Source organism: Orbicella faveolata, unplaced genomic scaffold (genome assembly GCF_042242905.1).
Source record: "Orbicella faveolata isolate gen_17 unplaced genomic scaffold, um_ofav_v1 contig_46, whole genome shotgun sequence".
NCBI lineage: Eukaryota > Metazoa > Cnidaria > Anthozoa > Scleractinia > Merulinidae > Orbicella > Orbicella faveolata.
This window is the reverse complement of record NW_028301576.1, coordinates 25382501-25407706: the sequence shown is the minus strand read 5'-3', so window position 1 is coordinate 25407706 and position 25206 is coordinate 25382501. Positions and strand designations below refer to the sequence as shown.

The 25206-nt window shown below is 40.9% G+C and overlaps 3 protein-coding genes and 1 pseudogene across 3 annotated transcripts; all 4 read right to left on the bottom strand.

The window, feature by feature from the left end:
• Positions 1-3431: 3431 nt before the first annotated feature.
• Positions 3432-4238, bottom strand: LOC149099140 (uncharacterized). Its single transcript, XM_089278811.1, has one exon. It carries the CDS (start codon positions 4236-4238, stop codon positions 3687-3689), a length of 552 nt encoding a protein of 183 aa, XP_089134937.1. The 3' UTR covers positions 3432-3686.
• A 7919-nt stretch (positions 4239-12157) lies between these two features.
• LOC149099139 (uncharacterized) lies at positions 12158-13054 on the bottom strand. Its single transcript, XM_089276766.1, has one exon. The coding sequence runs from the start codon at positions 13052-13054 to the stop codon at positions 12158-12160; it is 897 nt and encodes a 298-aa protein (XP_089132892.1).
• Positions 13055-13203: 149 nt separating this feature from the next.
• On the bottom strand, positions 13204-13575 carry LOC149099138 (protein CFDP2-like). Its single transcript, XM_089276765.1, has one exon. The coding sequence runs from the start codon at positions 13573-13575 to the stop codon at positions 13204-13206; it is 372 nt and encodes a 123-aa protein (XP_089132891.1).
• Positions 13576-19855: 6280 nt separating this feature from the next.
• On the bottom strand, positions 19856-23901 carry LOC149099137 (uncharacterized; annotated as a pseudogene).
• Positions 23902-25206: the final 1305 nt, after the last annotated feature.

The window sequence follows — 25206 nt, the reverse complement described above, 5'->3', positions numbered from 1 at the left end:
CTACAGGTTAAAGCAGATTAATGTAGGTTGGAAACAGATTTTACCAAAAAAAACATTTCACCTGCTAACATGCACACTGACCATTGGATTTAATGAAAGCATAATTAGAGCTTTCAAAATTGGGATAAAATTTAATGAAAATTTTACTGCGTCCAAAACAAAACACAAATCTTTGTATTTTTGATAACAAAAATTACGGCAGGTTCAAAAAGCCCAGTTAACTATCGTCGGTTTTAAATCGACAAAACACTTTTCGGCTTATTATTCGATGTGTGCGTGCGACCTGTAATCCTCACCTGTGGAATGTGACCTAAAGTCACAGCCTACACCAGCATGATAATTATATTGTGATTGTGGTGGAACTTCGAGTTATATTTACCCCGCTTTGCATGAGCATTCTGCTTTTTCCACATTTCCTTTATCTTCTCTGTCTGCAGCAATCTTCAATTTTACAGTATGAGGAGCTTTGCTCTTCTTCTGGCTTTCGAAACAACGGCCTTTGACATAACAAGTCCTCGATCTACTGTCTTCTTCTTTCACAAATACATCATGAATGTAATTTTCTGTAAAGAATTTATAACCTTTTTCTCCAATTTCTTTTTTTCCACATCCTTTTAGATGATTTACTATTGTAATTGCGGACACTTTAGCAAGATTTTGCAATGATTTTGTCCACGCTACAACAGAAAATTCATTAGTGCCCACCATCTTGAATGTCTTGTTTACCCAATGTAGACCACGTGACCGCGAAGCTAAAGAGGTCTATAAAGGATTTATTTTGTGGCTTTCACAGAAATTTTTCTTCAGCTCATGCAAAATAGGCCTTCTCACAGGACAACAAATGTAGGGGCATTGTTAAGGACTTAATGGAGCCAAAAAATTTTCAATAAAGAGAATATCAGATTACCTGAGAAAATTTGTGGCGCCAATCTTGTTAGAGATGAATGAACACGTTTTCTCATACTGATGAAGTGGCGCTACCTAGATCAACGGTTAGATAAGAAAGCTATAACAAACTGCTGAGTGCCCATGCAATCAATCAATGAAGCGAGGAGTCGTATAAATGGGAATTATTACCACTGAATATTGACAAATCATCAGTTTAAAGCGTTGTTTGCTCAGCAATGAAAACTTCATCTTGGTTTACATACCATTTATCTCAAAAGAATCAAATTCTTGTACGCTTGTTTGCTTGCCCGTAGGGAGATACTTTTCTCTGATGATTTGTTGACCCACTGTTTTCGTCTGTCAGCCTCGTTCTTCATGAAATACTTCACAGCCGTCCATGAGCCACTGCTAAACACCCTTTGGCTCCTTTGGATGCATTCCTCACATGGCCCTTTTCCAGGCTCAACACCTGAAGTTATTAGATGCCCTAGATGACTCAGGACCGCTCTCTTCTCTTCATTTGTCCATGAACGACTGCTTTGCGCGCCTTGTCATTTTCTCTCGCTAGAGATTCTTCACGGGACAACTCCGAACTTATTATATCATCTTCTGCGGTCTGAAATCGGCAGCACAAAACTAATGATTTTATTTTTCTTCGGTGGTCACCAGTGGGGGAATGGCCAAGTGACCTGGTTGTGGACTGCTCAATACGTAAAATTCAAATTGGACGTAGAATGTTGCATGGCAATGAGATTATTGTTAACTATCTTTAATAAACCACATGTCTAAACTTGATTTATTTCGAGAGATTTTGAGATTTATGGAAACAATTTATGTACAGTGGAACCCCGCCTCAGGTGAGGTCACCTTGTTATTATGGCCACTATTTTTGCCCCGGCAAAACGCCCAGACAATATATAAGAAAACCCCCATTAACGTGGCCATCTACAGGGACGTGCTAATAGGAACTTTGCTTTAAATTAAAATCGACAACTTTGTTTCATTTTCAATAGGAGCGTATTAAAAGGAACGTTTCTTCAAATTTAAAAAACTCGACCAACACAGTGAAATAATGGTTACAGCAGACTAACTGTAGCAGTGTATCATGAAGTTGGCTTAAACAGGTTACAGTATCTGACGAGCTTTCCTGCTGACCGCTAACAACACGATCTAAGAAGGAAGAGCCCACCCACGCAGCAGCAGCATAGATTTAAACAGGAACGAAGAACTTGTGAAGTTTGATGTTAAAAAAACTGTTTTTACGAATTTACGTCTTTTGTTTTGTTAAGAGCTCAATCGTATCTACTTCATATAACATTTTTTGCTGCCCGAAAGTAATGAGCCCTAAAGGCCGCTAATTCCGAAAGTAATGAGGGTTGTTACTTTCGAAAGTCTATGTTAAGACGTAACTCAGTTTAATTATATCAGTCATGAAAGTTAATACGGCCAAATTTTCATGGCCCATTGGTGACTGGATTCCACTGTAATTCCCTTAATTTTTTGTCATTTCTAATTATATTTGATGTATTTGAATTGTTTCCTTGTAAATAGTGAGGGCTTAATACCGGTCAAAACAACAGAAACAGCTCTGTGGGGCCGCTTAAAATGGAAGTCGACTTCACAGTTATCAAGGGAAGCAATTTCTGAGTTTCAATAAAGTTTATCTATGTATGTTAGTACAAGTGACTGCCTAATAGAGGGTGACCTCTTACTACAGGTTTGACTGTATGCCTTTTTGTGTCCAAGTGGACGTTGTCATTTTGGTATAATCTTATCATCGTTTTAATGACAATTCGGCAACGTCATTGTTGATTTGTCCAGAAAGAAAATTGATCTTTGATTTGTAATTAACCACCCGTACCAAGTCTGCTAGTATGAGAGGGTTTAAATTCCACATGATGTTTATCATTAAAACGCAACCTTAAGACTTTTTACTGATATCATACTTTTCCGATTTCATCAGCTACGTTCGACGGGAAATCGACGTAAACTCTACAAGTTCAACAAATTGACTTGCTGTTTCCTTTGTTTCCAATCAAATTTTGTTTTGTTTGATGCAAAATTCACATTTCTGTTCAACTGATTTTAGTTCTGATGAACGTGTCAGATTTTTCTCCTTATAAATATCTTCTTGTAGGGGAAGCCTTGAGACGGAGATTTGTCATTCTTGTATCAATCTTCGACTGCATGTTTTTTTTCATGCTATTGAAGAATTGTTTCTCGAGCGCTTCAAATCTATACCAGGTGAAGTGACTTCTATTTGCTCGCCCCAATCCACCATTCCTAGAAAAAAAGGCGGCAATCAGGAATTCTAAGAGCGCAGGAACAAGGAGAGAAATGCAAGATGCTAAATTTTGTCATTCATTAAGTGTTCAAATACTTTCAAAATCAAGAACTCAATTTTTAATTTGACTTGCGTTTAATGTCTTTTGAGAATACTGGGCCGACAAGCAAAAGAAAATTCGCCCTTGGGCTAAAAAACTGAGGCTTACTTCTAGGGAAATTTGAAACCTTTTTGTTGTAAATGAGAAAAGACGATTGCCTGCAGAAATACTAGGCTTTAATCACCAAATCTCTGTCCTTACAAAACATGGTGGCCAACTGTAACCACGAGGCAACCACAAGCATTGCAGGCTTGCACAAGAAAGCTGAACATACTACAGTATGACACAATGAATTATAATGTAACGCAAAAACTCGCAGTGTTCAAGTCACGCAAAACTCGCAGTGTTCAAGTGTCTAGAGGGCCTTCAAGAGGGCCTTTTGCAATGTCATTTACACCACATTCACCCTGTCCTTTAAAGATTAAGTCTAACTACAGGACAACGAACTCGTTGGGAGCGATGTACAGGTTCTGAATTCAGTACTGGTGTAAGTTCAGGTTCAAGTTCAGGTTCGGGCACAGACGATGGTTCTGCATCAGGCATAACACTCACATGTGTGTCAAGGGGCAAGTTCTCTGCTTCCTCTGGAATACATTCTGGTGCTGGCTGGGCCTCGACAACTTCCATGTGGCCCTTGGGTGCAAGATGCTTTGTGGCCACTGTCGTCTCCCTACCGTCAGGATAGCGCACATGCGCATAGTGAGGGTTTGCCTGGAGTAGTTCCACTTCATCAACCAAAGGGTCCATCTTACTTGTGCGTACCTGGCGTTTAATGTACACTGGGCCAGGTGTAGCTAGCCAGGTGGGAATGGAGGCGCCAGCTGACGATCGGCGTGAGAAACCAAAGAATCGCTCATGTGGAGTTTCATTGGTGGCAGTACACAAAAGAGAACGAACAGAGTGTAGCACATCGGGGAGGACATCCTGCCAGTTCTTGAATGGTAGGTTCTTGGATTTCAAACTCATAGTAACTGCTTTCCATATCACACCATTGCATCTCTCTGCTTGCCCATTTCCTTCTGGATTGTAACTGGTAGTTCAGCTTGAAGCTACTCCTTTTGAAGACAGGAATTCCCGTAACTCTCTGCTCATGAATGAAGCTCCGCGGTCTGAATGGACATATGCTGGCATTCCAACAAGTGAGAACAGCGATCTAAGGCACTTAATGACTGTGTTCATGGATACATCAGGACATGGGAAAACAAATGGGAACCGGGAATACTCATCAACACCCATAAGGAAGTACTTGTTTCCGTTATTTGTCGGAAGAGGGCCTTTAAAGTCGATGTTGATCCTCTCAAATGGCTGAGTGGCTTTGATAAGGGGAACCTTCTCTGGGCGATGGTACTGAGGTTTACATTCACAACAAATAGGGCACCGGCTTGTCATCTTCTTAATCTCATCGAGGGAATAAGGTAAGTTCTTGGTTCGCACAAAGTGGTTTAGCCTGGTGATGCCTGGATGGCAGAGTGCTTCGTGAAGCTTAAAGAGGGAATCTTCAGTGGCCATGGCACACGTAGTCCTGGACAGTGTGTCAGCTGGGACATTATCTCTGCCGGGGCGATAGACGATATCAAAACTGAAGCAGGAGAGTTTGAGTCTCCAACGCAGGAACTTCTCGTTCTTTATCTTTCCGCTGTGGCGGAAAGTCAATAAAGTATGTATGTATGTATGTATGCTGTGCTGCTTGTCAAACATGTAGGACACCGATTTCTGGTCAGTTTTCAGGATGAAGTGTCTTCCAGTAAGGAAGTGTCTCCAATGCCTCACCGCTTCTATTATGGCCTGGGCTTCCTTCTCTATGGATGCATGCTTCAGTTCACTGCCTTGGAGAGTTCGCGAGAAGAAGGCGACAGGTTTTCCATTCTGGTTGAGAGTGGCTGCTAGCGCTACTTCGGACGCATCAGTTTCGACTTCAAAGGGAATGGTCTCATTAATAGCGGTGACAACAGCTTCTTCTATCGTCTTCTTGAGACTTTCAAATGCTTCAACAGCTGGCAGAGGCAGAGGGAACGACCTGCAAGAAGCAATTGGCTTGATTCGATCCAAGAACCTTGGGATCCATTGTGAATAATAGGAGAATAACCCGAGACACCTGCTCATGGACTTTGAGTCATGTGGAATGGGGAGTTCACACAGGGGCCATAGACGATCAGGATCCGGCCGTATGGTATCCTCCTCGGTGATGTATCCGAAGACGGGGAGACGCCGGGTTGAGAAGATACACTTTTCAGTGTTATAACAGAGGTTCTTGCATTTGGCAGCTTCAAGAAAATGTTCCATGTTAGTGTCATGGTCCTCTTGGTCCTTGCCGCAAATAGTAACGTTGTCAAGGTAAGGGAAGCTGGCCTCAAGATCATTCTCATCTACAAACTTCATCTCTCTCTGAAAACAGGCTACTCCATTGGTGACCCCAAAAGGCAGGCGAGTGAACTGATAGAGATTTCCTCGAGCTTCAAAGGCTGTGTAAGGCTTGTCTTCCTTCTTAAGCGGTACTTGGTGGTACGCACTACATAGGTCGATTGTGCTAAATACTCTGTACTGGGCCATCTTGTTGACCATGTCGCTTATTCTGGGCAATGAGAAAGCATCTAGAAGTGTGAACCTGTTAATTGTTTGCGAGTAGTCGATCGCTAGCCTCTTCCTGTGATTCTCGTCTTTAGTCACTACGACTTGTGCCCGCCATGGTGAAAGGCTTGGTTCAACAATGCCTTCTTTGAGTAATCTTTTCACTTCCTCGTCAATAAAAGCGGAATCCTCTTGGCTGTATCTTCGAGACTTTGAGGCAATTGGATGGCAGTCTGCAGTCAGATTCGCAAATGGCTCAGGTGGGTCTATATTCAGTTTACTAAAACCACAGACGGCCAAAGGTGGTTCAGAGCCCCCGTAATGGAAAGTGATGCTTGAATGCTGGGATTGGAAATCAAGACCAAGAATTAGGTCAGCACAAAGTCCAGGCAAGACGGACAGTTTGTAATCTGCATATTTACGTCCTTGGTAGGAGAGATCAGCGACACAGGTACCGGTGATACTAACTGTACGAGATGCTGATGTAGCCATGGATACTGTACCAGATGAAGGCTGAACGGTAAGAGCTACCCTCTCTACCAACCTTGGATGAATAAAGCTTTCAGTGCTACCACTATCAAAGAGGGCTTTGACCTCCAGTCCTTGGATGATTACAGTTCCTGAAGACTTCGAAAGGGATTCAGGGGCACCAACTGTGGCAAGTGTAGGAGACGAGGCTGCAGCTGAAACTTTATTCTTGCTCATCTTCTTTCCATGGCAAACTTTTGCAAAATGGCCCTTCTTCTGACAATTAGAGCAAACTGCATCACGGGCAGGACATTTTGAACGAGGATGGTTGCTGTTTCCACAAGAAACAAGTAGTTGCTTGAGGTGAGCCATTTGGTCCCACCGCAGCTAGCGTGCTGGGATCTATCTGTTCCTGATCCACCGTAGTGGTGGGTGGAATGGCTGCATTGACAGATGGAGGACCAGAGTAGGACTTGGAATTACGCATAGCCAATTCCAGAGAATGAGCTTGATCAAATATGGCCTTCAAATCTAGCGTATTATTCTCCAGTAACCTCTGGCGGATTGAAGGTGACCGTAAACCAGTGATAAAAGCGTCACGGATGCTTTCTTCGCAATATTTAGAAGCAGTGACACTTTGGAAGTTGCAATCCCTGGTAAGTGTTTTCAGAGCTTGGAGGAATTTGTCCAAAGTTTCGTGAGGTTGCTGGCACCTCGTGGCAAGGATATGGTGGGCAAAGATTTCATTCCGAGGTTTCACAAAAAGAGCTTGTAATATTTCTACGGCTGCCTCATAGTCGGTGCACTCCTCGATGTGTTGAAAGATTGAGAGAGAAACGTAATTCGCCAGTACCGAGAGCTTGTCGAGGTCTCTTTGTGGTAGGACAGCCAAAAAGTTATCGAAGGTTCATTTCCAATAAAGCCATTCTTTCGAAGCTTCGCCACTGCTAGGGTCCGTTTCCAGGCGCTCCGGACGGAGTACTTTGTCCATCGAGATTGGTGATTAAATTGTTGTAAATGAGAAAAGACGATTGCCTGCAGAAATACTAGGCTTTAATCACCAAATCTCTGTCCTTACAAAACATGGCGGCCAACTGTAACCACAAGGCAACCACAAGCATTGCAGGCTCGCACAAGAAGCTGAACATACTACATGTATGACACAATGAATTATAATGTAATGCAAAAACTCGCAGTGTTCAAGTCACGCAAAACTCGCAGTGTTCAAGTGTCTAGAGGGCCTTCAAGAGGGCCTTTTTTGCAATGTCATTTACACCACACTTTTTATAGTGGTTAGCCATGAATTGTTGTGGCTCAACTGTCAAAATATGAGTTACAGGCTAGGAACAAGGCTGAAAAAAAAGAAAGGCATAGGCAGATAAACGACTAGGATGTGTTTTGAGTCTCCTAATTTGCAGGGGATGAGAGCAGGATGGACAATGGCAGGAGTAGGGAGATAAAGGTACAGGAAATGGGAGGGTATCACCTCTGCTGTCCTCACCCACTTAAATAGGTTCATGGGATAGGTCTGAAATTGATGGAGGGATGTGGTATCAGGCGTCTTCAGATGGAGCCAAAAATATTTCTTGGATGAAAGATATCACCACAGGAAGGCTTAGGCAAATTACAATACAAGAGGGCAAAAGTCACTTCTATTATTCAACAGGCCGAAAAAGGGGTTTTTCAAGCCATAACCTTCTCGGTTTTAGGCTTAGAAATTACTTTTTGGTGCCGTTGTTGTCTTGGCCAGTAAACCAGGAGATTCCATCATTTATTCCTGTGACAACAGCAAACAGAGTCTGGCAAAAGATGAGTCATCTTGGCAGTCCTGCTGATAAAAGATTTGACATCTTAACAACAGGAATACTGAGTTGCTGTCCTCACAATATTATGCTAAGAAATTGTTAACATACCCAGTCTTTGTTTTTTCCTTTTTCAGCTAGTAATTTCAAGAAAAAGCTTTGGCTATTGGTTGTAAAAATGCATGCAATTCTGCAATTAGACCTTATTAAATTTAGAGAAGTCACAAGTCTCTACATAAAATACAAAAGCTGATTGCTTACTCCTAGATACAAGCTGGCAGTGTCCTAATACAAAGTTTCTTGAGCCATAGCCTTGTTGTTTTACTTGCAATTTAATGCTTTATATTTGCCAGTGGACTGCTAGATTTATTGTGACAATGGCAAATAGAGTCTGGCAAAAGATGAGTCATCTTGACAGTCCTACTGATAAAAGATGCAACATCTTAACAACAGGAATGCTGATTTGCTGTAGTCACAATGGAAAGAAAATGTTACCTAACATGCATATGCCCAATTTTTCCATTCTTGAATGGTTTCTTCTCCTTCCTCTTTTTTCCAAATGTAACAACCACAACAGGGCTAAGGCTCAAATTATTATACCATTTTGCCTCATGCAAGATCTCTCATGAACACTGATGTAAGGTTTAATATTTAAAACTCTGCTTCTAGACACGTATTCTAAGGACACTTCGGCCTTTCTTTTTCTATCAAGTTTTGCCAAAATCATACATAATTAAATTGTTCCATATTCAAAAACTCCTTAATGGGCTCAAAGCACAGCACATAGGTTTCATTACTTAACATTCTTTTCTTCTTTTTGGATTTTTGAAACGAAATAAACTATTCCTAGACACAACTGATATGAAGGGGTTATGACAACGACAGTACCTTTGTTAAATTTTAGGAAAATTTATTGGTGTGAGCAATTTCATGCACGATATTAACCAGGTCAGTTCAGTCTACCTTTGAAAGGCCTTTTTTTGAAGGGCTATTCTTCAGGGCTCTGATATCCAGACATCACCTTAAGCTTTGTTTGCATGTACACCATGGGACTGGTGTAAAGAAAGTGTACAATGCCCATATAAAAAAGACGGGGGTGTTCGTCAGAAATTTTGAAAAGAACCCCTAAGAGGTACCAACATCCTGTTTTGTAGGCATGGCTCAAAATCCTCGCATTAGAGGTACTGATTCTTACATAACACATCATATCCTGTCATGGTTTTTTCAGCTTGATACCCTAAAAGGTACCACAAAAGCTCCTGGTGTGGACCTTTGGAGGCTAAACACCCTAAGGGGTACCAAAACTGCATTTTTAACCCCTAAAAGGCATGACAAGCAGCCTCATCAATACTACAATGCTACACTCATTTTCTTAAGACTCAGTAAACAACACACCAGAAGAGATGGGTTCCTTGGGAAACCCACCAGGTTTAAATGTACTTGTTTGTTTACTTCAATTTACACATAGAAGCAAGTCATTGGTTTTACTTCCAATTGGTCAAGAAATTGACACGACTTTTGTAGCCAGCACCAAAGTAGCTCAAAGTGTAACAATGGAAAGCCAATAATAATAATATTAGTTGTTGTTGTTTAACAGAAAAGCATTTTTGACAGTCAATGAAACTTTCATGGTATGTGGTTAAAACAAAAATGGAAACAGACGTGTATTCATGTCTTTAACAATTTAATTTCCAGTCATACATGTATACATGGCCAACCATGTCAAACCTTTGGGTTTTGCCCTTTGATTTGAGGCTTTCACCAATATGGCCTTTTTGTGCCAATGGAACTTTTTTCTGACACATCGCTTTCTTTTGTTAACATAACTGGGTCATGTTTTTCCCTCATACTGCTACTATCTGTAAGAGGGCAGACTAATACATGGTGCATTAATTTTAGGGTTTCCAACTACAGCCTTAAGGCTGATTCATAGTTTTCAGGCTGGGGCCAAACCGGGTTGGATCGAGGATAAGATGACGTCAAAGACTCACTAGCTTAAAATTGCAGGGTGTAAATGCAGCTTATTGTACATGCAAAACACGAGTTTAAAAGTCTGAAAGTTCGAAACTCCCGTGCTGCATATTAATTTAGGTGTGTGCACACACATTGCATTTTGTGAGTCTTTGACGTCATCTTATCCTCGATCCAGCTCTCTCAAGATGTCAAAGTTAGTAATGGCAGACCATTAATTAGGAAAGTTTCAGTCAAAATAAACAGGTGTCTTTTTGAAATGAAGGCTGAAACCTTCAGTCCATTAGTGGTTCAGTTACATAGTTTGCAAATACAAAGAAAAAGTACAATTGATTTTTCGTCACAGTAGCATTTTAAACAATTTTTCCGTTTACAATCTATGTTGCTGTTCCAGTCTGTTATGATCAGACGTTTGTTGAATTTACTGTTTGATTTCAATGACAGATGCTAAGACCGGGCTGATTATTTAAGTTTATGCCCACTGTCTATTCTACATGGGGCAGCCCTTACAATATCACAACAAGCTGGTAAAATGCACCAGCCCTTTCCTTGTTTTTCAAACCAAACAAATAAAAAATGCTATATATTAGAACCAACAGTTTTGAATTTAAGCTCTTAAGCAATTTTTGCCTTTCACAATCTACATGTATGCTGCTGTTTCAGTCTGTTATGATCAGACTTTTGTTGAATTTACTGCTTGGTTTCAATGACAGATGCTAAGACCAGGCTGATTATTTAAGTTTATGCCCACTGTCTATTCTACATGGGGCAGCCCTTACAATTTCACAGCAAGCTAGTAAAATGCACCAGCCCTTTCCTTGTTTTTCAAACCAAACAAATAAAAAATGCTATATGTTAGGAGCATCAGTTTTGAATTTAAGCTGTTAAGCAATTTTTCCTTTTTCTGTGGTAATGTCAACTAACCAATTCAAACAGGCATCACACAAAAAGGCATTGCACTAAAATGCATCACGCTAAAAGGCATCACACTGAAAGGCATCACTCGAAAAGGCATCACGCTAAAAGGCATCACGCGAAAAGGTATCACGCTTAAAGGCATCACGCGAAAAGGTATCACACTGAAGGGCATCACGTGAAAAGGTTAAAAAAAGGTAAAGTTTGCATACAAGCCAAGTGGCCCATCAGGCTGGAGTTTATGCTGGTTTCTGTAGCATGAAGCGACTAGGAGTATTTCTACTCCCCCCTGGATGGGATGCTAGTCCATCGCAGGGTTACCCGCAGCATTAAGTTTGCCAGTACCCATTTATACACCTGGGTGGAGAGAGGCACTGTGAGAGTAAAGTGTCTTGCCCAAGAACACAACACAATGTCCCCGGCCAGGGCTTGAACCCAGACCGCTCGATCTGGAGACCAGCGCACTAACAATGAGGCCACCGCACCTCCCCTCATCATGCGAAAAGGGATCACGCTTAAGGTGGCTGAACACAGTTTTTGATACTTGTGGTTCATTCACCTTTTTCTTTAATGATTACTCTTCCAAATGCGCACTTTCTACTGTAGTTTCAGCGATCACCGTCAGCTACCCTCGGTGCTCGACAACCTTGTTTCTAGGCTCTCTCTCCTCCGCCTCCACTTTGCGCAGCTGGTCATGTGAACACCTGTTGCACAAACTTTTCCACCAGGGTAGGGTCAACGAAAACTTTTTATCAATTTTCAGCTGGTCATCGCTTAGTCTCCTCCGAAGCCTTTTTTTGGGATGTCACGCAATTATCCCCCAAGGAGAGCGTTGCGTGACATCCTAAAAAAATGGCCGCAGAGGAGACTAGTCATCGCTGTGCAAACTTCATTTACATTTTAAGCACTTAATGACTGGCCCCAAGGGAAACAGTGAGTTTTGTTTCCCCAAGACCCTCAATGTTCCCGAGGCTATGCCTTAACGATCAGACCGCAACTCCAGTCCTCCGGGATTTCCTCTGTCTCCCACACCGTGCGAAATAGGTCTTCTAGCAGGCACGCAGTTGTCTCTATGTCAGCCTTCAGTAGCTCTGTTGTGATTGAATCCATTCCAGCTGCTTTGCCATTCTTCATGTTCTTCAGAGCCTGCTTTATTTCCTGTCAAGTGATACATTCGTCGCTTACATCTATTCCGTTTTGCTGCCTATCGTCAACAACTGCGGGGGCTACTGGATCAGGCCAGTTCAGGACATTGTCGAAATGTTCTTGCCATCTGTGTCTGATTTCTTCTTCTGTTGTTAATAGCTTTCCATCCCAGTCTTTCATCATGTTCATTCTTCGTGGCCGGTCGTTGTATAATGTCTTCGTTACCTCATACACCTCTTTTAGGTTGCCATTCCTTGCAGCCTCCTTGGCTTCCCTAGCAAGCGCATTTGCCCATTCCTTCTTGTCTGCTCTCAAGCTTCTCTTTACTTCCTTGTTTTTCTCATTGTATTCTATTCTCCTTTCTCTTATCCTTTCTGATCTTGTCTCTTCCATCTTCTTCAATTTCCTTCTTTTGTCAATTTTTCTCCAACTTGTTGCACTTATCCAAGTCTTGCTCTTCCTTTGGCTATGACCAAGAACTGACTTTGCCGTTTCGCAGTTGGCCTTCTCGATATTCGACCATTTCTCCTCGACGCTTTCGGCAGTCTGGGTGTCGTCATTTCCTGTTTCATCAGACTCAGTTTCTGTCAAGCAGCTAAATCTGTTCTTAAGCTCTAAGACAAACCTTTGTCTAATCTCAGACACCTTTAGCTTGCTCAGCTCATATTTCCGTGCAGTCGTTTCGCCTTGCTTTCTAACCACCCCACTTAGCTTCAATCGAATATTTCCAACAACCAGGTTGTGATCACTTCCAACGTCGGCTCCCCTGAAAGCCCTGGCGTCCTGTACCGATCTCTTAAATATTCCATTAACAGCTATGTGGTCGATTTGATTCCTTGTTCTTCCATCTGGAGAGGTCCAGGTGTACTTATGGATGTCTTTGTGGGGGAAGATGGTCGTTATAATGGCCATGTTGTTAGCCGCACAGAACTCTATGAACCTTTCACCATTATCAGATCTGTCGCTTCCTAAACCATGCTTACCAACCACTCCCTTTTTTCGCCCTCCATTTGGTGCCCTAACTTTGCATTCCAGTCGTCCATAGTTATTATGATGTCATGTCAAGGTGTCCTGTCATACACCTGTTGCAGTAGTTCATAGAACCTGTCTTTTTCATTGGTGTCAGCGTCATTGGTCGGTGCATAGACTTGAATAATGGTTGTTTTTATGTGCTTGGATTTGAACCTGGCTGTTATTATTCTGTCACTCACAGGGTTCCAGCTCTCTAGAGCCCTAGATGCCTCCTTGCTCATCATAATGGCCACACCGCTTTGGTGTTGGTTATCGTTTCTGCCAGCGAATATTATATTCACTCCTGTTTGTGTCCCAACCTGCTCAGACCCTGTCCATCGACACTCACTGATCCCTAGGATCTCCACCTTGTACTTTGCCATCTCTCTACAAACCTGAGCAGTCTTTCCGGTGCTGTACATGGTACGCACGTTGCAACATCCCACTCTCATTGTCTTCTTAGGGTGAGTCAATGCCCTTATCCGCATGCAAGTTTCCTTTCAGCTTTCACCTGCATTCCTCATACTGCTGTCCATCAGGATGATGGAGTCGTCTCCCATAAGACAGCAGGCCGCTGATCTCGCTCCTTGGTAGTTATCGGTACACTCAAAAGAGTGGCCTTGACATCAATTTCCGGTCTCCGTAATCACCTTGCTTTTACGGGATGGGGTGATTGGCCCCATGCCCAACCCCCAACCTGGAGGACCAGGTTCAGATTTCAGATTTTTTATTAATTGACACTTTACAGACATATTTCACTATCGCACACTATTACAAAAAATTCATTAATTAAAATAAGGAAAATATAATAATAATAAAACCAAAACAAAATGTGCTCAGTGACCAAAGAAGCATATGCTATCGTGTTGGTCACTGACACGTTAAAAAATAAAAGACAAGACACATCAATTAATAGAAACAATGCAATAAAGGAAGTAAAATGTGAATAACAAAAGTATTAGAAATAAACAAGGTAAATGAATAGATCATAATGCAGAAGAGTAATATTGAGTATTTAAAGGGAATAGTTTATATTGCTTATAAAAGGAAGTGTAAGGCAGTTTTTAAAAATCTGTTGGAATAATTTCCCAAAGTTTTGATGTAACAAAAGAGAAAGTAGAGGACCCATAGTTATTATTTACTTTTGACCTATGAAAATTCAAATTCACAGCAAATCTTGTATTGTAGGTATGGACTTCAGATGCCTGAGTAAGGGTTCTATGGAATATAGTTGGAATGTTTGTTGAGTCATTTAAAATTTTATGAGTAAATAGAGCCACTTTTAATTTGTACACATTTTCAAATTTGAAAATCCCGACAGGGATTTTCTGTCGGGGTGTCCTTCCCCTAGCCACGGGTACCAGATATTTAAAGGCGCTGGAAGCTCGCCTTTCACCATTGTCACTCAGCTACATCGTATTACCAGGGTCACCAAACATGGAGGTGTGACATATGACTTGCTGGCAGAGCCTTTTTGAGACGGTAGGCATTTCTCGGCACTTATGAGTTACCTAGTGGCAACAGTAGCTCTCACCGGGACCTTTTACCAGCCTTTGACCCCATCGATTTGTATAAGAAGTACAAAAACCCAGAACAATGTGTTAATGAAGGCAGTAATATGACTTGTGAAGAACAGCCACGTAGTTACATTCCTGATATTGACACTGAAGACCTCACTGAGGAACAACGTCTCATAGTAAGAAAAATGCTTGCAGAAGAAGCCGAGTCATTCTCAAAGACAGATGATGATGTTGGAAGGGCAAAGTTCTGGTGGTTATGAGTATATCTTAGTCATCATTGACCATTTTACTTGTTTCGCCCAAGCATACGCAACAAAGAATAAGTCAGCCAAGGCTGCAGCTGATCGCTTGTTTAATGACTTTGTGCTCCGGTTTGGTTTCCCAACACAGATACTTCATGATCAAGGACAGGAGTTTGAGAATAAACTCTTTCACAGATTGGAAAAGCTTAGGTGTTGTTCACACTTGGTGCCCGGGCACCGGTGCGAAACTGTGCGTTGTTCAGACTTCGGTGCCCAGTTTTGAATGCGTGTTCACATTCGGTGCCCAGTACCTTGTCAGGACATTTAAACTTTCGCATATTTCACGATGTATTGAAGGCACATGTATTTCTTAAATGTACAAATAAGCATGTTATATGCTGTTTGTACCTTTTTGATGATGTTCTTCCACATGAGGAAATTACAAGATGACAGATACGAAGAAGAGAGACTAAAATTTACGCGCATTTTTACGACCACCTGCCTTTCAATTGCTTGCAAGTTGAGAGACGTTCTGTCAACAAAGGAACCCACAAGAAGAACATGGGAGATTCAACGATATAAGCATGGTTTGGAAGATGAGTTCCTTCATTTTCCTGAGAGAAAGTGGTTGGAAAGCTATCGCATTTCAAAAGATATGTTCGAACATTTGGTAAGTGAGATGGAGGGCCTTAAACGTATGGTTACTAGATTGCGCAAACCTGTCTCTGTGAGGGTGATTGTGGCAATGCTTCTGAAGCGCTTGGGTAAAGGCTTGGACTACCGCGAAATAGGAGACAAGTTTGGAGTCGGCGCATCAACAGCATGCCAAAAGGTGAATGAAGCTATGCAACTTTTCGTGCGATCAAAGAAGCATATGATCAGTAGGCTCCAAGGTGGTGCAGATTTACAGAAGATCATAAATGGCTTTCAAAGGAAGTGGAATTTTCCACAGTGCTTGGGAGCAATAGATGGAACTCACATTCCCATAAAAGCTCCATTAGAACATCACACAGACTACTTCAACAGGAAGTGCTTCCACTCTATAATTCTGCAAGCTGTATGTGACAGCCAATGTTGCTTTACTGACATTTTTGCTGGTTGGCCATGCAAGATTTTAAGTAACATAATGGAAACTGAACAACATACATCAGTCAAACTGTGATAAAACCAACCAAAGAGCCACCCTATGATATCCCTATTTAGTAATACCAGTCAGGTTTATTTCTTAATAATGGAAGAAAAGTAACATGCGTAGATGTTGCTACAGACTAAAAAGGTCTGACACTTCATCACCAGATGTACTTTGATCTGTTGTGAAGGAGCTGGGAGTTGATGGCCTGTGTACAGGTGGTACATATCCTCCAAAGGACATCGGTGGTGGGTACATGGGCTGAAGGCCTGGTGAATGGCCCAGCCCTGGACCAGCTCCTTGTACTAAGAGCCGAGTCATTCCCATCATACTCCTGAAAAATTCTGTCTTCTTCCCTTTCACGAGCTCGCGTTTCTTTTGAAACTGAACTACTTGCCAGACTTTCATTGAGACTTTGCATATGGAGATTTGATTGCTCAACAACATCACACAAACATTTCTTTTTCCTGGGACATCTTTGTACGCTATTTCCTTGTTTTCTCTTTTCTGGTTTTCCTTTTTGCTTGCCATTTGTTCCTTCTTCATTTGTTTCACTATTTGCTGCTTCCTGACCATGACCATCAGTTTCACTGTGTGGTTCTCTAGAATCCTCGGTGGCAGGTTCTTCGTTTTGTTCTGAACTTTCAACCAGGTGCTCTGCAGGTGGATCTTCAACAGGATGCGTACCTGGGTTATTAAAATATACCAGTAGGAAGTAAGTTTTGCTGGCAAGGAAACAGAATACTTGAACTGAATCTGGTTTGATTAAAAATAATAACAACAACAACAAGAACTTTATTTAAACATGGTTAAAATATCAGTTTAACATAGCATATAAAAATATCCTACAACCGGTTTACATATTTGCCATGTGGGAGTACTATTCACAAAACAACCTGTGAATTTTTCTCTTGAAGAGACCCAAGGAATTTGCTGTACACAGTTTCTCAGGAAGATTGTTCCATAAAAGAGCGCCACTGTAACTAAAGCTATGCTTCAGGTAGTCAGTTCTAGGTTTTGGAAGGGATAATTTTCCCTTGGCGTCGCGAAGATCATAATTCGAACATATTGCAGAGATAAATTGGGACGAGTTTATGAGTGCACTTGTACATTAAGCTTGCCTTTTGTTTTGCCCTTCTAATTGATAACTTGTCCCAAAATCTATTCTATTCCAACCAAGGGAATTAAGAAGATAATGAACGGTGAAAGAAAAGTTCCTTGGAGATGTGTGACACTTGAGAATGTTTTCAGATAGGATTGATATATGTGGCGATGACGATTATCATATGGATGCTACCAAAGTTGATGGGGTTGTGTGCAAGAAACAAGCTCACTTTCAGTCTGGAATTATTACAATTTGACTTACCAAGAATGCGATCCAGCTTGTCCCAGAATTCATAGGCTACTTTCTCTACACTGGTTAAAGCATTTGTCAGATATGGTCGCTCCGATCCCGATGATTATCTTTTAGCTTGCTATATCCACTCCTTAGCTTCTTTAATTTTGTTTCCACTTGCTTCACTGTTCGATCAATGTCGTGATCATCTTTCATCAATTTTTGCATTTGACCATAAACTTCTTTGTTGCTATCCCTTCCACGTTTTCCTGCACTCTAACGTCACTGTAAACGTCGATTAAAGCATCAACTTGCTCTCTCATCCACCTTTGACCTTCCGCCATTTTGAAACTGAAGAGCAGGGATTTGTGGGTAAAATAACTGCTTGGAGCAGGGGTTTGTGGGTAAAGTTCTTGGGCACTCACTAAAATCGTGTGCAGACTTGTGCCCGTGCCCGATTCAGTGCCCGGGTACAAGGTCTCCACCTTGTACCCGTGCCCAAGCACTGTGCCCAATTATTGGCTCGGGCACTTACAAAACATTGTGTTCACAGTGGTGCCCGTCAGGCTCCATGCCCGGGTACAGTGCCTGCGCACCAAGTGTGAATGATGCCTTAGTGGCGTAACACGTCTCTGAACAACACTGTACCACCCCCAAGGAAACGGGAAGGTAGAAAGGTTTAACAGAACACTGTTGCATATGTTGAGAACTCTCCCAGAAAACCAGAAACACAAGTGGAAGGACTCACTTAACAAAGTTGTCTATGCATATAACTCCAGCAGAAATGATGCCACCGGGTTTTCTCCCTTCTATGTATTGTTTCGATGCTCACCACACCTCCCAGTTGACCTAATATTTGGACTTTCACGTGAAGACACTCGTATGAATCATACAGAGTGCACAGAGAAATGGAAAGTTGCAGTGAAAGATGCCTATGAAATAGCCAGGCAGAATATCTTCAAGTCATCAGAGGATGGAAAGAAGCAATATGATCGAAAAGTACTGTTTTCCAGTTTACAGCCAGGTGACTGAGTGTTGGTATGTAACCTTTCAGAGTGTGGTGGTCCTGGGAAACTTAGATCTCATTGGGAGCAAGAAGTACATCTCATAGTGGAGCAAAAGGGAGACGTACCTGTATTTGAAGTAACGCCAGAAGGCCGGAAAGGCAAATCAAGAATACTCCACAGCAATCTTCTATTGCCTTGTGACTTCTTACAAAGTGATTTGTCACAACCTCTCCCTCAGCATACCCAAGAGAGGAGAAGGTCAGCCCCTGCTAACCAAGGAAGAGAGGTTCATCAGCATGGTAGTGACAGTGGAGATGAAGGGGAGCTACCTGGCCTCTCACCCACTGAGTTGGAAATGTCAACACCAACAGCAGAAACATACAATCGTGGACAAGAGCAAATAGATGGTGCCCAAGAAGATTTGTTGCCTGACGATATGCAGGATTTGTCAGAACATGGTGATGACATGTCAGTGTCAGAAGACTATTCTCCATCTGACTCTGAAACAGAACAGGAACCCTTACTACCACAAGAGCCAGCAGGATCTCATTATCCTGTGCGAAACAGCCGTCCACCAAATATTCTATGTTATGATCATCTTGGAAATTCAAGTTACCATCCAATTTGTACTTTGAGTACTCCAGCTACAACTGCCAGTGTTTCTGTTTCTTCACCATGGTTTCCTGCGACACCTTAGGGCACCTTAGCCATGCACAATCATTGGGTGATACCTTATCATACACCAGTGTACTTAGCGTCTGTTTCATTTGTGTCCCCAAACATTTACCAGCGTGTGCCACCAATGGTTGTTTAAGAAAACTTCAAGATTGTCTGCATTAGAGACTTCAACTCATTGAACTTTATTGGACTTGATTGAACTATTAACACATTGGTATCATGTTTTGTTTCTCGAAGAAAAACAGAGACTTGTTCAGTGATAAATTGTTAAGCAATTTAGAAACCGTGCAAGAACACTGTCGTCGGTAATTCGTCATTATTTGTTATCTTATCAGCAGGTAGGTTGTGAGTGTTAGGACCTGATCGCCCTTCAAAGTAGTTTTTGTTGCTAAGATGTAGGAAGCTGTAGCAATGCATTCCAATGACCACGAAGACATCTCATTTTAGAGGGGGAGTATGTAGGGGTCACCCCAGCTCCACACAGTCAGTCACAGTCAGTCACATGATATGTAGAAAGTAGTCGACCACGAGGTCGAGAGACCGAAAAGAAAACAAAACAGTTGGACAAGTCTATGTTTTGATCTTGCCTTATTCTTTTGTGGCAACGAGGGCCAACATATACTTGTTCATGTTTCTAAACACTTATTTTGACATTCCATGTGTTCACATTCTAACATCTAGCAGATATCTGCATTTGTGATTAGAATTCAGTTTGAAGACCATAATGCCAAATATAACAAAAGAATTAAACGGTTTTACCTTCAGATGGGAATCATTAAGTGTATGCACATTACTCACCTACATTTGAGCCAGTGTTGTTGACATACTCAAGAAACCATTCTCAAGCCTGTGTTTGAGCTTCACCAACAATTTCATGGCTGGGATGTGCTTGAAGTAACTTGCTTTTCGGTATGTCCATGTCAACCGAAGCTTCTTCCACTGAGGGAAATACAAATTTAGTTGTGAGGGATGCTTGCGAAGCAAATCACCCAATCCAAGTGTGTTAAGACCTCAGAAGAACGAGTCAAGGGCAACTGTTCTCTTAACCAAGTGTTTGGCAACAAGGAGATCCTTTATAGCCTTCTCTTTTTTAACATCACTCAGTGCTACTGCATCTGTTGATCCATGTCAGACCAGCAACTCCTCAACCTTATCTTTTGCTTCACCATCTATCTCATTCATGGTTTGTTTTTTTTTTAATCTAAAGGACATGATGAAGCAATGTTCATTCTGCTTAGTAACAATACAAGTACACAGTATTTGGCTTGATATGTTTTGAAAATTATAGGTATTTAATGTGCAGCCCTAAAGAACATTGAGTGGAATCAATATATTTTCCTATTTTACTGTAATAGGCTAGTCGTAGAAAAGGAGAAAGTGATGGCTACCTCTCTAGAAATTGGGGCAATGGATATTTTAAAGTTGTGTGAGGATTTTGCAAGCTGCCTGATACATGGCAAGTGTTACAGTAAGATTCATAAGGTCAGAGATATTGGATTGCATCCAATGGCCAGGAAAACTGACCCAGTTTAAGCATTATAACAACACAACTTTTATTGTAGCCTATCTAGCCTTTTCTTCCAGGAGTCCCTTCAGCTCGAGATCTGTCATATCATCCATAGTAACAAGGGTCACTGCCTCCTCCAAGGAACCAGTGTTAAGGTATTTAACTACAGCAGGAGATAAGCCTACCAATCCTGGGCCATCATGCTTCAAAGTATGTACCACAAGTTTCCCTGCTACTTGAAAATACCCTGAAGAAATGGCATCTACTCCATAAAAGGGGATTAGACGTCCATCTTGACCACCAAACAACTGCATATTGAATACAGGATCAACTTTGCTCAAGGAACTAATGGCACTGTTAAAGATTGCTTTAGTGGGGCCTCCCAAGTCAGCACCTTGCTCTCCGTGGAAGTGAACATTTACACATTTCTTCAAGTTAATCGAGGGTTCTTGTAAATTGTCATTATTTGGCAGAGCATGGACAGCAGCATTCTGCTAACATCAATATATGCTGTGCCTTGCTCTGTCTGGCATCTGTAGGACTGCATAATTTCCACAGCCATGGGTACACGTGTAGTAATGGATGGCTTGCCCGTGAAAGAGACAATGGTACAATAATTGTCAATAGTGTATTGAATTAACATTGCACACCGTTTTGTGCAATCCTTCCAATAAATGCCCTTTTTCTAATAAATTTTCCCCCTTGATTTTGGGCCATTGTTGTTGTTGTTTTTTTTTAAGTAGCTGCCCTGATTGACATAAATTGGAATAGTATTGATTATATTGACTTGGAAGAAAACAGTGATGTTATGAGTCTATTATCCATGTGCTCTATCACACTAATATCATTAACTCTCGCAAGGTTGAAGGTACCTGACGTTTGGGCTTACCACTTTCGGTAGAGCTACTATCCCTGTCACCAGCATTTGAATTTTACAATTAATCATATGACAAAATGTTAATGACCCAAACAGTAAATGAACCTATTCACATTCGTGATTCTCAGTATACAATCATCTATAATTTTACATGTACATAGCAAGCAGACTCATTTTAAATCTAGGAGAAATATATATGTCGCATGTTATGCAACAACCTAAGAAGCTGCATGTTGGGAAAAAAATTCAGTGAAGTTTGAATGCTGCTAGGCCTCAATTTGACAGTACATTTACAAACATGTAATGAGATGGTTAGTTTGCATTTACTTGATCAACAAATCAAACACGCCATACAAAGGTGGTTATTATTGGTGTTAGTATATATATGTTGCAGGTCAAAATGAAATTCAGGTCTAAATGATTATAACCTGGTTTGATTCTAAATTCATTATTATTCATGACCCATGAATAATTAGGGTTAGGAGACAAAGAAATTTCATTTTGACCTACAACATATACAAGGAGATGAGATATTGCAAGCTTTTGACTGCTTATTAGCAGTTCAACTGCAATTTCATCCTCTTCAAGGAATAACATTTTAATAAACATTCACGGCACAATAAGGTGTTGTGGGTTCCTAATACTGACCTGATTCCAAAAGTAGATCTATTGCTTCTTAAATACTACCACCAATGTCCAGAGGTGACTGTAGGTTAGAGCTTGATTCAACAGGGGAAATTCCTTGTAAATCTGTAAAGGCAGTGAGACTGACTGCACTCTTTTGCTGCTATCCTTAAAATGTCAGATTTTTGAAGTATGATTACAACCAAGTAACATCTGCAGCGGACCTTTTCATTTTCATCCCCAGGATCAACATGTAAAACATTTTTATACTTGTGTAGCGAGGGAAATTAAATTTTATGCATAAGAAAACATTGAAAAGGAAAAGAGAATTTCTACAAATAATTATTAGCCCATTGCACCATAGTCATAATACTGATGGTTTTCTGTTCCTGGGGAGGGACAGACCTAGGTGTGTATAATTTCCACTTCATCCAAAGAGATTTACAGGTTGTCTTGTCAGAAATTTCCACTCAACATGAATCATTGATGTACAACATTCCCTGGTAAAAAGAGTTGTGCAAAACTAACCACACTGCAGAGCACACTTTATTTTCTCAGTTTACTTTTTATAATGTAGCCAGTGTTATAAGATTTAGTGTCACAAGGCTTGTGTTTTATGTAGCATTTCACTGTTCTTTTTTATGTACCTGTCTTGATGGGTACAGGGCGTTATCCTCATCACTTGAGTCATCATTCACAATAGTGGTTACTTTACTTGATCCACTAAAATCCAACATGTCAGGGTCATTACACTACTTGTGCTTGCACTTGCACTTGATCCACCACCACAATCTTGTATGTGCTGCGTCATTCTTGAAAGCTGAATCCTGATCCCACACTTCACACACCTCTCTAGCGGGCCAGTGTCTAATGACTAATATGACCACAGATGGCCATACTGTATCTTAGCCTGTTCTGTTTACTTATAGACAACAATTCAACAATAGCTTAAAATGCCTTGTCCCAAGCCACTCACACTCACTCAGGTAAAAAAACTGAAAAAAAAAGCTTTTCAGGTAAAACTGGGGACAAGGCCAGAGCAAGCCTGAGGAGGCAGCTAAATGGCAAAGTGACACATGCATGGAAGCTCTTTCACTATGACCACATATGCTCAAAAACTTTCAAAACAGTAATAAATATAACATAAGAGAAAAAAAGTAAACAAAATAATACTATACATACATACATACCTAAACTTTATTAACGTGTCTTTGTATCTAGCTGATGGGGAAAAAAACCCTCTCCTAATTGGGGACACTTAGTATAATTAATAACTTACTACTTTCTAATGAACTATTAAAAGGCCTGACAATATAATTAACAATATAATACAGTTGAAAACCAAATAATTACAGCGGTGATATTGTTATATTATGCATATCTAATAACAGTTAACTAATGGGATAAATTATTAAAAAGAGTTAAGAATTACAAAAGGATGCAGTTGCAAGAATTGTCATCTTCTACCATTACACTTAATTCAAATTCACAGATATGATTGACCTATCTAATAGGTTGATTAAAATCCATCTTGATAGAAAGGCATCTAGTAAAAGAAGAGGACATAAACACACACTAACCCTCATCCCCCGGCTTAATGTCAATATATCAAAAGTAGCATATTGTGGTACAGAAAACTGGTGATAATGAGTGGAGAACTCAGCAATGATGGCTTTTCTGTTTGCTCAAGTCTTAAATCTTTTTGAAGGGGTCCAACATAGATTTTAGCTGATACCAACATTTCTTTAAGGTCTAACACATTATGCCCAGCATTTCCTTTGGGTTGCAAAATTTCCAACTTGCTGGTTGATCTGAACTTTGCACGCATCAGCTACAAAATATGACCTCATACATGTAGTACATAAGTGTAATAACAAAATCCCCGGATCTTGTTCTTTCTGGTCTAACATAACTGTTCTGAGTGTGATCTTTGAATCTTTAAAATCCCATCCCATCATGACAGAAGAAGTGAATTCAACAGGTTATGGGGCCAGACGAGATGTTCCTGGAAGATTTGGAAGATTAATTTTTGACGGGGATGAGCAAAAATATGAGCAATGGGAGGTCAAATTCCTTGGCTACATGAGATTGCAAAAGTTGAGAGACATTCTTGTGTACAAGAGCTGGGATGAGGAAGCTAATGCTAGCGAAAACGAGGAGGCGTTTGCCGAACTAATCCAGTTCCTAGATGACAAAAGCCTAGTGCTGGTAGTGAGAGATGCAACTGACGATGGAAGAAAGGCGCTGCAGATTCTAGGAGCACATTACGCTGGGACTGGGCCGTGTGATTTCACTTTACACCAAACTAACATCCTTAGTTAAATTGGTGAAGGAGTCTGTCACTGACTATGTAATCAGAGCGGAGATGGCGGCAACAGCTTTAAAAAATGCGGGAGAAACTGTAACTGACAGTCTTCTTATAGCAAAGGTACTCCAAGGATTGCCTCAAGGTTACAAACCGTTTGTTGTGGTTGTCACACAAAGCGAGAAGCAACAAATATTTAGCGAATTCAAAGCTGCTCTAAGAAGCTTTGAAGGCACTGAGAAAGCAAGAACAGCAGACAATAACGACTCCATTTTGAAAGCAGACGACAATTTCCAACAGCTAAAACCACCAGCAAGAGGAAAAGAAAATCTTACCTGCTTCACCTGCACCCAACAAGGTCATATAGCTCGTTTCTGTCCCGAGAAGCCCAGAGATGGCAGGTTTCTCTTACAGGTCACAGGTCACCAAAAAATATGCCAAAACATCATACAAGATGCATACAAGTGTATTCCAAGTGTAACTATCCATCTATAACACTGAAATAAAAAAAAATTGATCCAAAGAAAGCCAAGAGTTATTTCTGTTGAAAACATAAATTGTTTGTAGCCTTTCAATATAATATGAAAACAAAAGAGGCTCACACTGATGTTGACCAGTTTGGGCTCAGGCAACACTGGCCGGGCCATTTCAACGATTCTTACATGAGATAAAAACTGTCCTCAAATATGTGCTTAAGATGGCAGTGCTATTCAAGGTAAGCTTGAATTTGAGTAGTTTTTTCACTATAACTACCATTTGTCCGTTTTTTTTTTTTTTAATTGGATAATCTATTTCAGGTAAGGGAATATCAGGTACCCGTAAGATTTA